General features: G+C 36.3%; 1 protein-coding gene across 1 annotated transcript in view; it reads right to left on the reverse strand.

Moving 5' to 3' along the window:
• The window catches only part of LOC137406605 (TSC22 domain family protein 4-like), a 28,388-nt gene that overhangs the window by 9,290 nt on the left and 4,321 nt on the right, over positions 1 to 14,777 (reverse strand). Inside the window, exons 3-4 of the mRNA XM_068093198.1 lie at positions 13,890 to 14,022; positions 3,245 to 3,401 (exon numbers count right to left, since the gene is read on the reverse strand). Of these exons, the coding sequence (XP_067949299.1) occupies positions 3,245 to 3,401; positions 13,890 to 14,022 (290 nt within the window). The remainder of the gene's footprint in view (positions 1 to 3,244; positions 3,402 to 13,889; positions 14,023 to 14,777) is intronic.

Genomic DNA, 14,777 nt, shown 5'->3' on the forward strand with positions numbered 1-14,777 from the left:
GTTATTAACATTCTTGTACTACGCCACCTTTAATGATTCCATTTTCAGTCTGCTCTCGACACTAAACAATTGTAGCAAAAACAGCAACTATGAACAGGAGATGACAGGAAATGACAGGAGAATAGCTTTAACTGAGTTTCTTCAAATCACATCCACTCATTCACTAGGTATGCCAGAAATTGCTGAGGTGTAATAAAAAACCTATTCTTTCTGCACGTGGAGCAGATATGCTGAGAAACAATAAGTAGCTCTTTTCTTCCCAAGGTGTGATAAAGATTCACCGAGGAATGCTCGAATATCGACACTACCATAATTGTACCAAACATCTGCTGAAGAAAAAATAAGCAGAAATATCGCTTTTACAAGCCAAACGATAACGAAGAGAGATAACACATAAAAATGACCAAGGGTAAGGTTCTGAGAATATAACAAAAAATAACAAAACAAAAGGATGGATTAAATACTGCTGAGTATCATGTCAGAAAGACCAATTACTGCTGAGTATCAGGTCAGAAGGACCAATTACTGCAGAGTAGCAGCTCAGAAGGACCAATTACTGCTGAGTAGCAGCTCAGAAGGACCAATTACTGCAGAGTAGCAGCTCAGAAGGACCAATTACTGCTGAGTAGCCGCTCAGGAGGACCAATTACTGCTGAGTAGCCGCTCAGGAGGACCAATTACTGCTGAGCAGCAGCTCAGAAGGACCAATTACTGCTGAGTAGCAGCTCAGAAGGACCAATTACTGCTGAGTAGCAGCTCAGAAGGACCAATTACTGCTGAGTAGCAGCTCAGAAGGAACAATTACTGCAGAGTAGCCGCTCAGAAGGAACAATTACTGCTGAGCAGCAGCTCAGAAGGACCAATTACTGCTGAGTAGCAGTACAGAAGGACCAATTACTGCAGAGTAGCAGTACAGAAGGACCAATTACTGCAGAGTAGCAGCTTAGAAGGATCAATTACTGCTGAGTAGCAGTACAGAAGGACCAATTACTGCAGTGTGATGAAATGGGAATGCAGCAAGACTAACTAATCTCAAGTGACAGGTCATGCAGCAAAAGCTTTTACATAGGATAGAATACAGTACATGCATACAAATCCATTAAAAACTTGGTGCGGTGAGAAGTGACTGCGGTAATCAACAAGTCAAACAGACTAATGGGAAAATTCACATCATTTGAGTTCATTGAACGAATCGTAAATAACTGTCTGTTGCTAGCTTAGAAATGCAAAAGTCATAAATGCTATCTATCATTCTAGCTTTCATTATTGAAAAGGGGCAAACAACTTCTTATATTACGCGCATTTTACCAAATGTTTGCCAGAGTTACTGTATGTGAAAGTTCGTCGAAACAAAAATTTTTAAGCTCTGTAACAGCTGACCAAATTTCCCAAGTAATGATAGCTGAGGAGGAAACTGAAGAAGTGAACAGGTCATGATATGTTCCTGGTATCAACACCTGAGTAGGAAACTGAAGAGGTCAACAGGTCATGATATGTTCCTGGTATCAACACCTGAGGTAGCCTGTCTTGACAAGCTGTTGTTTTTGCGTAGTTGTCCCCCCGTCGAGCTGCGAGCAACAACAGCTTGTCACAAGACGTACTGCACCTGATGCATCAGCTGCACTTATAAGGAGTTGTTCTCTTTCGTCTACGCGGCTCGGCTGCGATGTTATTCCGGTCGCTCCATTGGTAATCATAACGGATTTCACGCAAAAATTTATGTAGAAAAATTAAGATAAGAACGTTTAACTGGCGACCCCTCTCTGCAGTAAATTTTATTAGAATTTGAGAACTTAGGCAACAACAGCGACTAAACATGTCGTTATTTGTGCGCTCAGTCAGTTTTATTTCTATTTTTGTATCAGTCAGTTTTATTTGTCCTTATGGATTTTATTTTGAGTTTATTTTATTCTTAAGCTCTACTAAAGTTTATCACAAAAACTGGTCTATGGTTAAACGTTGTAATCTTGTTTTTTTCTACATACATTTTTGCGTGAAATCCGTTATGATTACCAATGGAGCGACCGACAACATCGCGGCCGAGTTGCGTAGACGGAAGAGAACAACTCCCTATATGTGCAGCTGATGCATCAGGTGCAGTACGTCTTGTGACAAGCTGTTGTTGCTCGCCGCTCGACGGGGGGACAACTACGCAAAAACAACAGCTTGTCAAGACAGGCTACACCTGAGGAGGAAACTGAAGAGGTCAACAGGTCATGATGTGTTCCTGGTATCAACAGCTGAGGAGGAAACTGAAGAGGTCACCAGGTCATGATATTTTCCTAGTATCAACAGCTGAATAGGATACTGAAGAGGTGAACAGGTCATGATATTTTCCTGGTATCAACAGCTGAGGAGGAAGCTGAGGAGGAAACTGAAGAGGTGAACAGGTCATGATATGTTCCTAGTGTCAACAGCTGAGGAGGAAACTGAAGAGGTGAACAGGTCATGATATGTTCCTGGTATCAACAGCTGAAGAGGAAACTGAAGAGGTGAACAGGTCATGATATGTTCCTGGTATCAACAGCTGAGGAGGAAACTGAAGAGGTCAACAGGTCATGATATGTTCCTGGTATCAACAGCTGAGGAGGAAACTGAAGAGGTGAACAGGTCATGATATGTTCCTGGTATCAACAGCTGAGGAGGAAACTGAAGAGGTGAACAGGTCATGATATGTTCCTGGTATCAACAGCTGAGGAGGAAGCTGAGGAGGAAACTGAAGAGGTGAACAGGTCATGATATGTTCCTAGTATCAACAGCTGAGGAGGAAACTGAAGAGGTGAACAGGTCATGATATGTTCCTGGTATCAACAGCTGAGGAGGAAACTGAAGAGGTGAAAAGGTCATGATATGTTCCTGGTATCAACACCTGAGGAGGAAACTGAAGAGGTCAACAGGTCATGATATTTTCCTAGTATCAACAGCTGCGTAGGAAACTGAAGAGGTGAACAGGTTATGATATTTTCCTAGTATCAACAGCTGAGTAGGATACTGAAGAAGTGAACAAGTCATGATATTTTCCTGGTATCAACATCTGAGTAGGATACTGAAGAGGTGAACAGGTCATGATATTTTCCTAGTAAGGAAATAGAATGGAAGAGCCGATGAAAACATTCAAGTAGTGCTGAGAGCAGATCAGCTAAAACTACAGATAATACAGTCATGTAACGGGAGTACTACCAGTGCGCACTAGTCTCGAGTATTACCAAATGTGGAGCTAAAATATTGCTCTAGTTATACTCACTCAGCATCTTCAGCTTTGTCACCGTCCGCTGCCGCAGAGGGGTCCACGAGCTCTGTGAGGTTGGCTGCTAAGGCCTCAACACCACCAGATATATCCGGGTTATCCACGAGAGGAAGCTGTAACTTGGTTACGAGGGAAGCAGCAGCAGGGGCATCATCTACATGATGTATCAAACAAGGAGAGATGATAACCCATAGCAGATGCATACTTATACAAAGGTGGTTTGCATGTCCTGACCATAAAATATGTGCTGAACAAATTTTTTTGCTGAACATAGGCATAAGAAAACCATTAAATAGCTCGGTCACCAATGCGCAAGATTAACTTCACAGCGTAATTGTTGAAGTGGCAGCTTGCTATAATTACCAACTACAACAGCTTGTATAATTACCAACTACAACAGCTTGCTATAATTACCAACTACAACAGCTTGCTATAAATACCAACTACAATTGTTTGCTATGGTTACCAACGACGGCTTACAGCTTGCTATAAATACCAACTACAATTGTTTGCTATGGTTACCAACGACGACTTACAGCTTGCTATAAATACCAACTACAACTGTTTGCTATAATGGTTACCAACTACAACAAGTTGCTATAAATACCAACTACATCAACTTGCTATAATTACTAACTATAATTGTTTGCTATGGTTACCAAAGACGACTTACAGCTTGCTATAAATACCAACTATAATTGTTTGCTATGGTTACCAACGACGACTTAGAGCTTGCTATAAATACCAACTACAACAACTTGCTATAAATACCAACTACAACAACTTGCTATAATTACCAACTACAACAACTTGCTATAATTACCAACTACAACAACTTGCTATAATGGTTACCAACTACAACAAGTTGCTATAAATACCAACTACAACAACTTGCTATAAATACCAACTACAACAACTTGCTGTAATTACCAACTACAACAACTTGCTATAATTACCAACTACAACAACTTGCTATAATTACCAACTACAACAACTTGCTATAAATACCAACTACAATTGTTTGCTATAAATACCAACTACAACAACTTGCTATAAATACCAACTACAACAGCTTGCTATAAATACCAACTACAACAACTTGCTATAAATACCAACTACAACAACTTGCTATAATTACTAACTATAATTGTTTGCTATGGTTACCAAAGACGACTTACAGCTTGCTATAAATACCAACTATAATTGTTTGCTATGGTTACCAACGACGACTTAGAGCTTGCTATAAATACCAACTACAACAGCTTGCTATAATTACCAACTACAACAGCTTGTATAATTACCAACTACAACAGCTTGCTATAATTACCAACTACAACAGCTTGCTATAATTACCAACTACAACAGCTTGCTATAATTACCAACTACAACAACTTGCTATAAATACCAACTACAATTGTTTGCTATGGTTACCAACGACGACTTACAGCTTGCTATAAATACCAACTACAACAGCTTGCTATAATTACCAACTACAACAGCTTGTATAATTACCAACTACAACAGCTTGCTATAATTACCAACTACAACAGCTTGCTATAATTACCAACTACAACAGCTTGCTATAATTACCAACTACAACAGCTTGCTATAATTACCAACTACAACAGCTTGCTATAAATACCAACTACAATTGTTTGCTATGGTTACCAACGACGGCTTACAGCTTGCTATAAATACCAACTACAATTGTTTGCTATGGTTACCAACGACGACTTACAGCTTGCTATAAATACCAACTACAACTGTTTGCTATAATGGTTACCAACTACAACAAGTTGCTATAAATACCAACTACATCAACTTGCTATAATTACTAACTATAATTGTTTGCTATGGTTACCAAAGACGACTTACAGCTTGCTATAAATACCAACTATAATTGTTTGCTATGGTTACCAACGACGACTTAGAGCTTGCTATAAATACCAACTACAACAACTTGCTATAAATACCAACTACAACAACTTGCTATAATTACCAACTACAACAACTTGCTATAATTACCAACTACAACAACTTGCTATAATGGTTACCAACTACAACAAGTTGCTATAAATACCAACTACAACAACTTGCTATAAATACCAACTACAACAACTTGCTGTAATTACCAACTACAACAACTTGCTATAATTACCAACTACAACAACTTGCTATAATTACCAACTACAACAACTTGCTATAAATACCAACTACAATTGTTTGCTATAAATACCAACTACAACAACTTGCTATAAATACCAACTACAACAGCTTGCTATAAATACCAACTACAACAACTTGCTATAAATACCAACTACAACAACTTGCTATAATTACTAACTATAATTGTTTGCTATGGTTACCAAAGACGACTTACAGCTTGCTATAAATACCAACTATAATTGTTTGCTATGGTTACCAACGACGACTTAGAGCTTGCTATAAATACCAACTACAACAGCTTGCTATAAATACCAACTACAACAACTTGCTATAATTACCAACTACAACAGCTTGTATAATTACCAACTACAACAGCTTGCTATAATTACCAACTACAACAGCTTGCTATAATTACCAACTACAACAGCTTGCTATAATTACCAACTACAACAACTTGCTATAAATACCAACTACAATTGTTTGCTATGGTTACCAACGACGACTTACAGCTTGCTATAATTACCAACTATAATTGTTTGTTATGGTTACCAACGACGACTTACAGCTTAATGTGCTTTTGGATTTCCTGAGCATTCAGATTTTAATCACTGCTGCCGCAATATTGGGAGAAATTTATTAGTCTTTGCTCTGATAGCTATAAAATGATACGTGACAATCGACTCTGGCAGGTTGTCACGCAGGTTCATCAATAGTGGATAAGTGCAAGCATCAGCAAAAACTGGCCCAAAATCTTAATATTTCAATGAGTTTAGGCTACGATAGCCCAATGTTTGCCTTATAACAAACGCATTCAGTGTAAACAAAATATTTAATTGGATCTGTTGGCGGTAATTGACAGTGTATAGGGGTGGTCATACAGCGCCGAACCGAACTAAATGACGCAAAACGACGTCACTCTCAGCCGTAATAAGTTCGGCCAAAGACATTTCTGGCCGAAACGAACCATTCGGTCCTGCTCGAAATTTCGTGGCCGAACCCTTGCTCTTATTGGCTGGTTAAAATTCTAGCGAGCACGCGTCACATTTCTCCTTACGCGCGTGTGAGCAAAGTTAAAAAAGAAATGGGACGATACTTTTATTTCGTTAAATAAACAACATGAAGCAATTTACAAGGCTCACCCGGACTTGTGATTGTGTTGCATAAATGTAAGATGTTGCCCTTAAGTTTTGCATAAATGTAAGAGAATTGTTGTGATTTTCTTTCATGTAGAATATAAGTAATGTGTCATATTCATCCTGATGAAGTATCGTTGACTGATTTATTTATGTAAAACCACAGTACTATGATAAAGACTGTTTTTGTTGGTTATGTACTCAGCATAGAAAACATTCATATGTAAATAAAAAATATAATTATGTTGATGGGAAGAGTTGGTAAAATCTTTGTATCGAGTGATTTATTTTGAGCAGCTGAACGATCTTCTGATAAATCTGCTGTGTAATTATAATTTATAATTGTTCCTCAAAGTTTTTTGTTTATAATAGAAATATTTAACTCAAATACATAAAAACTACCAATGAAACAGTGTCCTGTCTCTATACGTATGGTATCTGGGAAGCGAAGTGACTTCGGATGCCGTGTGACATGTGCCACGAACCGAACCAGCCTTCGAACCGAACCTATCCTACGTCGGTTCGGTGCTCGTGTGACCACGCCTTATCTACGCTGTTGATTGCATAACAGTGGATTGCTGTCAATTGTGTATAACTGGAAGCTGCATATAGAGAATAACCCTAAGTTTATGGACGCACGCAGGACTAAACAAATACTTGTTGCATACGTTATTCCAGAACTAGGTGAATGCCCAGCGATGCCTGGGTAATAAAAAAGTCTGCACAGAAAATTTATTTTTAATTAACATATAACAACAGTTACCTTTCTAACTTTCAAACTTCATATTATGAAAAAAGTGTTTTGTGTAGTTGAAACAAATTAAGAGAAAAAATAAAACAACTGTAAAGGTGTTTAAATGTAAATGTGAAATAATTAATGAGTAATGGCTAAATAAAGTCTTTTTTGCTGATTACAATGAAAAATGTTTGGTAATGATACAATTAATACAAACTGAGAAAACAAAATAAAAATCATGAATTTTTTGAATGAATAATAGCAATTAGTACATAGAAGTGTGTGTATAAAAATGTTACTATACAGCAACTGTAGTGTTTTTAGTGGTTATGATCTGTGATAAAATGTAACATTACAATGTATTATGTCCAGTACATACCGTAGAGAGTTCTTACCTTCGTGACAGACATATAATATTAACATTGAATCTAAGTTAAATGATTTTAGTTTACTAAACACATACATAGAGCTATGTTTTAGCAAGTAATGTACTAAACTTCAGATTTGCCATCGGCTAAAATCTTATCACCTATCTGTATTTGTTTTCGGTATCGTTTTCACTGTAGCTTATAACGAATAATGCTGAGCTGAGATAGAGAGCGAGCATCGTATATCTTTCAGGCATTGTGAGAGGCATTTCGGCGAATAGCATATCAGCATTTTTGTTATTTCGATGTAATCAGCACACTGACTGCCAAATTTTAATTTTGATAAAAAATTTTTGTTGATATCGTATGACTGAAAAACGTCAAAAAAATTATAATCATGTTCGTTCAAAAAAGAACATTGTGTTCCACATCATAAGGTGAAAAAAAATCGTTTAACAGGAGCATAGTAACCCGAGGGCGCACTATATTAAATAATAATAAAAGGTGTAAATTTAGTGTGTACAATCGCGACAAGGATATACAGTTTATGGTAAGAATGATGGGTGTGATAAGAACGGCTTAGCCATGTGGTTACACACGCTTGTTAGTAGACTTGTGATTTGAATGTCACGACCTCAAATCCAGCACGAAGGTGATTGTTCGTTGCTAAAACTTCTTCTATAACCAGACAGACAAACACTGTGATATATACATGTAGATTGATATCGTTTTGACATTTTGTCATGCATACCCCATGGGACAGCTTGGGAAATCCAAAGAACCAGAGTTAGTACAAGAGAGGACAAGTACCCAATGCTAACAATGAGCTTTACTTGTTAATACTACAAAAGCCCAGGATATCGTGAACTCTGTTGGCAGACAGTTGAAAATAGAGTCTAGAATATTTAAGTATTAATCAGTCTGAATTGTATAGACCAATTGGTCAAGTACCTTCTAGATTACATATATTGAATTATAGCCTGACAAAAAACTAAAACCCTAGTGGCCAGTTGTAGCCATAGTGGTCAGTTGTAGCCCTAGTGGTCAGTTGTAGCCCTAGTGGTCAGTCGTAGCCTTGATGCTAGCTTGTAGCCTAAGTGTTATTTTGCATTTGTCTGAAAGTTTTGTAGAACTTAGTCTATGTTAGCCTTAGTATATGATAGCCCAACACGCATCATAAAACAAATCTTAATACTAAAATAATTATTGGTTGAATGCTATCAAGCCTAGTTGTTTTAGAAATCTATTGCCAAGAAATTCGAGACTATTATGAGACGCTGTCGATTAATACGACCAATAATACATATATCGCCATCGCAATAGCTCCAAGGCCAGCAAAGAGTAATACTGGTTAAATTTTGCTTTTGTTTTGATCGAACCTCTGCAAATATTACAAAAACAACAAACGCAAAATCTCCCATTTTTAGCTGCTCTATAAAATGTAAATCATACATGTACATGAAAATGTAAAAGAGACAGACTTTTCAGTTTTGCACTGCACGATGTGCTGTCTAGGCAGCAATGATGAGGCATAGGCAGCTGTATATGAATGCACATTTGTTTAAAGGGCAGAAAAAGGGAGGCAAATCCGAAATTGAATTTAACACAAATTACATGTATAATATGGACCAGTTATTGTACTGCTCAACATTCAAAGAATTCTAATGATCAGCCTTGCTAAAAGTCGACGAAAGGCATTGACAACACAGAATGTAGATATTTGCTATAGCTACACACCACTAATAAATGATCTGCTGTATTAAATAGATTGTACACACCTCTACTAAATGATCTCTTGTGTTAAATAGATTGTACACACCTCTACTAAATGATCTCTTGTGTTAAATAGATTGTACACACCTCTACTAAATGATCTCTTGTGTTAAATAGATTGTACACACCTCTACTAAATGATCTGTTGTGTTAAATAGATTGTACACAACTCTACTAAATGATCTGTTGTGTTAAATAGATTGTACACACACCACTACTAAATGATCTGTTGTGTTAAATAGATTGTACACACCTCTACTAAATGATCTGTTGTGTTAAATAGATTGTACACACACCACTACTAAATGATCTGTTGTGTTAAATAGATTGTACACACACCACTACTAAATGATCTGTTGTATTAAATAGATTGTACACACCACTACTAAATGATATCTTGTGTTAAATAGATTGTACACACCTCTACTAAATGATCTCTTGTGTTAAATAGATTGTACACACCTCTACTAAATGATCTCTTGTGTTAAATAGATTGTACACACCTCTACTAAATGATCTCTTGTGTTAAATAGATTGTACACACCTCTACTAAATGATCTGTTGTGTTAAATAGATTGTACACACACCACTACTAAATGATCTGTTGTGTTAAATAGATTGTACACACACCACTACTAAATGATCTGTTGTATTAAATAGATTGTACACACCACTACTAAATGATATCTTGTGTTAAATAGATTGTACACACCTCTACTAAATGATCTGTTGTGTTAAATAGATTGTACACAGCTCTACTAAATGATCTGTTGTGTTAAATAGATTGTACACACACCACTACTAAATGATCTGTTGTGTTAAATAGATTGTACACACACCACTACTAAATGATCTGTTGTATTAAATAGATTGTACACACCACTACTAAATGATCTCTTGTGTTAAATAGATTGTACACACCTCTACTAAATGATCTCTTGTGTTAAATAGATTGTACACACCTCTACTAAATGATCTGTTGTGTTAAATAGATTGTACACACACCACTACTAAATGATCTGTTGTATTAAATAGATTGTACACACCACTACTAAATGATCTTTTGTGTTAAATAGATTGTACACACCTCTACTAAATGATCTCTTGTGTTAAATAGATTGTACACACCTCTACTAAATGATCTGTTGTGTTAAATAGATTGTACACACACCACTACTAAATGATCTGTTGTGTTAAATAGATTGTACACACACCACTACTAAATGATCTGTTGTATTAAATAGATTGTACACACCACTACTAAATGATCTCTTGTGTTAAATAGATTGTACACACCTCTACTAAATGATCTCTTGTGTTAAATAGATTGTACACACCTCTACTAAATGATCTGTTGTGTTAAATAGATTGTACACACACCACTACTAAATGATCTGTTGTATTAAATAGATTGTACACACCACTACTAAATGATCTTTTGTGTTAAATAGATTGTACACACCTCTACTAAATGATCTCTTGTGTTAAATAGATTGTACACACCTCTACTAAATGATCTGTTGTGTTAAATAGATTGTACACACACCACTACTAAATGATCTGTTGTGTTAAATAGATTGTACACACACCACTACTAAATGATCTGTTGTGTTAAATAGATTGTACACACACCACTACTAAATGATCTCTTGTGTTAAAGATGTGGTTGCGTCACAAAGGTTGATTTAATGAAATTAAGACCGATAAAAGGCTAAAACATCAGCTACAATTTGATGTCATTTTTGTCTTTGTAGACTAACCCTGTCCAGAGATATATATGCGTTTGAATGAGGCTATCTTTTAAAAAGCTCACATTCCAGCGGGTGCTTCATTCGTGACGTAACGAGTGATACATCAGATAAAACAGTGAAAAGAGTCCACAGCGATAAATATGAGATCGCTTTATTAGCCAATCATCGGCACGAATTTTTTATATAAGTCGTAATAAATGTTATCACTCATAAAACGAGTTGTCTGTGATTTCAAATTTAGGGATTTTACTCTATTATTAAATTGCATGGACATCGACATTTACAAAATTAATTAACATCGGTACTTCAATGAATTACTCGATCGACACGTTTTATTGACGAACAAACAGAATTGTACAAATTACTGTAAAGTCACTGCGAAGGTGAGTCCGAGTTTTCTGAGCATCAGGTGGTTAAAGTGCTAGAGGAAGATAGGAGAATGGAGGTAAATTTTCTTTTACTTTGAGTCTCCTATAGATATACTGTTTTGTTTACATTCAGATTATATTTCCCTGTTTGAGGTTATCATGTAATTTTCTGTGCGCGAGATAAAGAGGCACAGTGAGTTCTTGACGGCTTCTTTTTAATCCATAGCATCTAGCAATACAATGGCTTAGATTGATGAATATACTAAAGGTAATAATTTTAGTACTCACGAATACATTTACTAATTGATAGAATTATATAACTTTTTGCTATCACCAATCATCGTTTTATAATTTTTTATCGTTTAACCTAGCTATATTTGCTTCAAATTTTCTTTGGCAGTTTTAGCTAGTAAATTAGATTTATGATTTGTCTTTAGATGTTCACTTGCCACTTATAGAAAGCGAAAAAAATCAATTGATTAACGCACATCTTTAACTTCCAGAACCAAAGCTTCGAATCGTTGGCATGGCGTACTTTAGCTTTTGTTAAACATTTATTCATTTTTAAAATTACACTCGCAATCTATCTAACTCCCAATTTGAAAGCTTTCAGTAGATACACGTTGGAATGACATATCTATGAATGACATATATTTATTGCATTTGTTTTATTGATTACAGGATGTTTATGTGAGTCCACCAGCCGAAGCAGCTTTGTCAATGTGGAAACTGCCATAAATGGGAAAGAGAGACTTGAACGTGTGCTGCATAAACCATGATGTTTTGTTTGAGTTTGCTGCAGTAGATGAATTTGTCTTATTGTATGAGCTGAAACTATGTGAGTGGCCACGACTTGGATGGATATTTTTAATAAAAGCTTTATGATGAGATGAAAATTTTTTTGCTTGTAAAAATTATATAAGAAAATAATATTGTTGAAGATAATGCAAAACATGATTTGCAAAACATTGAATACATCATAACCCTGTTGACACCTCTGTTGAAATCTTGTCTGATAGATGGATTTATGAAGTGTAATCAGAGCTGTACTGACAGGTCGTTTTGCATAGCTCGACCATTGGTTTAGTACTTGAATCAACTAATCAAACGTGACCAGTGAATTTTTTTTTACAAATTGATACCAATAATGACTCGATAACGTTGACAGTCGACTATGCAATGTACATGACTTTTGGGGATGTAGTTTGTTTCGCCACATATTCTTTTCAAAGACGCAGCTTGCTTATTTTACTTAGTAAGAAACTAGTTTTCGGTGTGGGCAATGATATACAGCTCCCTCGCCCAGGATAGGCGACTGACATCATGTGAGCGGGGCTTTTGGGAGGCTGTATATCATTAGTGCGGGGCTTTTGGGGGCAGTATATCATCGACACGGAACTTTGCCGATACAAAGACCTTATTCTACATAGTTTGCTTGACATAATTACCGTAGACCGGTAGAATTGGTAGTCGGTACTAAGATGTTTACACAGCATTTAGAAAAAGCTAACATGACCAGTTTTTAATTTCCCTTGTTTGAGGCATTTGATATATTAATAATAATGTATCTGTAGCTGGATTTAAAATTTTATTCTAGCCAACATGAGCAAATACAAAATAAAATATATGCCAATAGAGCCGCGTAGGACTAGACTTTTATTGCAAATAGCCGATGTGAATACGAGAGATAGAGACAGGTTGTATAACGCGTGACATCATTTTGGGCAAGTCTGGGCATGGTTTTTTGGTCTAAGCGTTTTTACCACGATCAAATTTTTTCGATTTTAATCTTCAAATATCTTGACAATGAGATCGCTTAACACAATAAACAACATATCAAATGATAAAAAAAAAACTTTTTTAAAATCAACTAAAATTTGACGCAACCACATCTTTAAAGGAAATGAGCTTGCATTAAAAATGGATAAAATAACATAAGATTGTTAGAATAAAGTATTTCAGTGAATAACAGATGCGTCAGTTTTACCTCGCCCGGCGTAAACCAACATGTCTCTTTCAAAACATTGCATTGCCGCTTCGTTGTTTACGCAAGGACACATTTCATCTGTGTGGGTGTGGGTGTGTACTGTGTAGCCAGGATTTTAACAAACTACTACTCCTAATGGGTATGACACCTTGATTCACTGCATACAGCCAGTACGATTGTGTAAAAATACTAATGTCAAGATACAGCTTGATAAAGAATAATGAAGACACCAAGAACTATGGTTATTTGTGAATTTCCTATTAGTGATAAATACTATGATAGAGTTGGCTACAACTATTTCCTATTAGTGATGGTATACAATGATAGAGTTGGCTACAACTATCATCTAGCTATAGTTACCTGCAGGTTTTTGGTTGGCATCTGGGGCTGATGAGTGGCTATCTGAACTGCTGCCTGTGGCAACTGACTGAGTGGTGGCAGCAGTAGCTACCTGCTGGCCACTAGCCTTGTTCATGCTTGTATGTGGTAAAGTCTACAAGAATATTTGTGGATTATGTTATTGTCTTGCCCAACAGGAATCCGAGGGTCATTCAGATATGTGAGGCGGTAAAGAGCGAAAGAGGACTGTTAAGAATGATACTATTATTTGACTCTCTTACTTCCAGAGGCTCAATCGCCATTTTTCTTGTCTCATACAAGTCACATAGCACACTAACAGTCTAGTTCAAAACTGTCTCACCTTTGCATGGAATTTATAAAGACTGCCCTAACACAGCCTGCCATACCCTATCAATCACCTAACATGCATTAATCTTTACTATCAACAGTCTGTCAACTGTTTACACACAACTGCTTTGTATTGCAGCTGTTAAGACCTTTGAATCGAAATGTGTACTTGTCACCTCTTCTCACCTTATTAGTTGATAAAAACATCGCTGAAAAGGAAAACGACTTCATAAAAGTCCTCGATATTCACTCCATAAAAAGGCATCCCATTCAAACTGTCCTTTGACTCCATGTGAATCATTTTAGCCAGAACTGAATGACAAACTGCTTTGTTACCAATGACTAGTAAAATGATTATCAAACTGATGAATCCTATTGCATAGGAGAGAGGAAATGCGGCTCAAATTTCATGAAACTAGTTGGATAATGTCAAACTGTTAGAATTAGTTCTAACACGTCATATAAGTTGTAGTGTGTGAACATTTACCAGTTTTGTCTTCACTCTTAATGCACCATGGATCTAATAATAAAAAGTTAATATTCTCTTTTTACATACTGTCA

The sequence above is a fragment of the Watersipora subatra genome, chromosome 10, assembly GCF_963576615.1.
Source record: "Watersipora subatra chromosome 10, tzWatSuba1.1, whole genome shotgun sequence".
Taxonomy (NCBI): Eukaryota; Metazoa; Bryozoa; class Gymnolaemata; order Cheilostomatida; family Watersiporidae; genus Watersipora; species Watersipora subatra.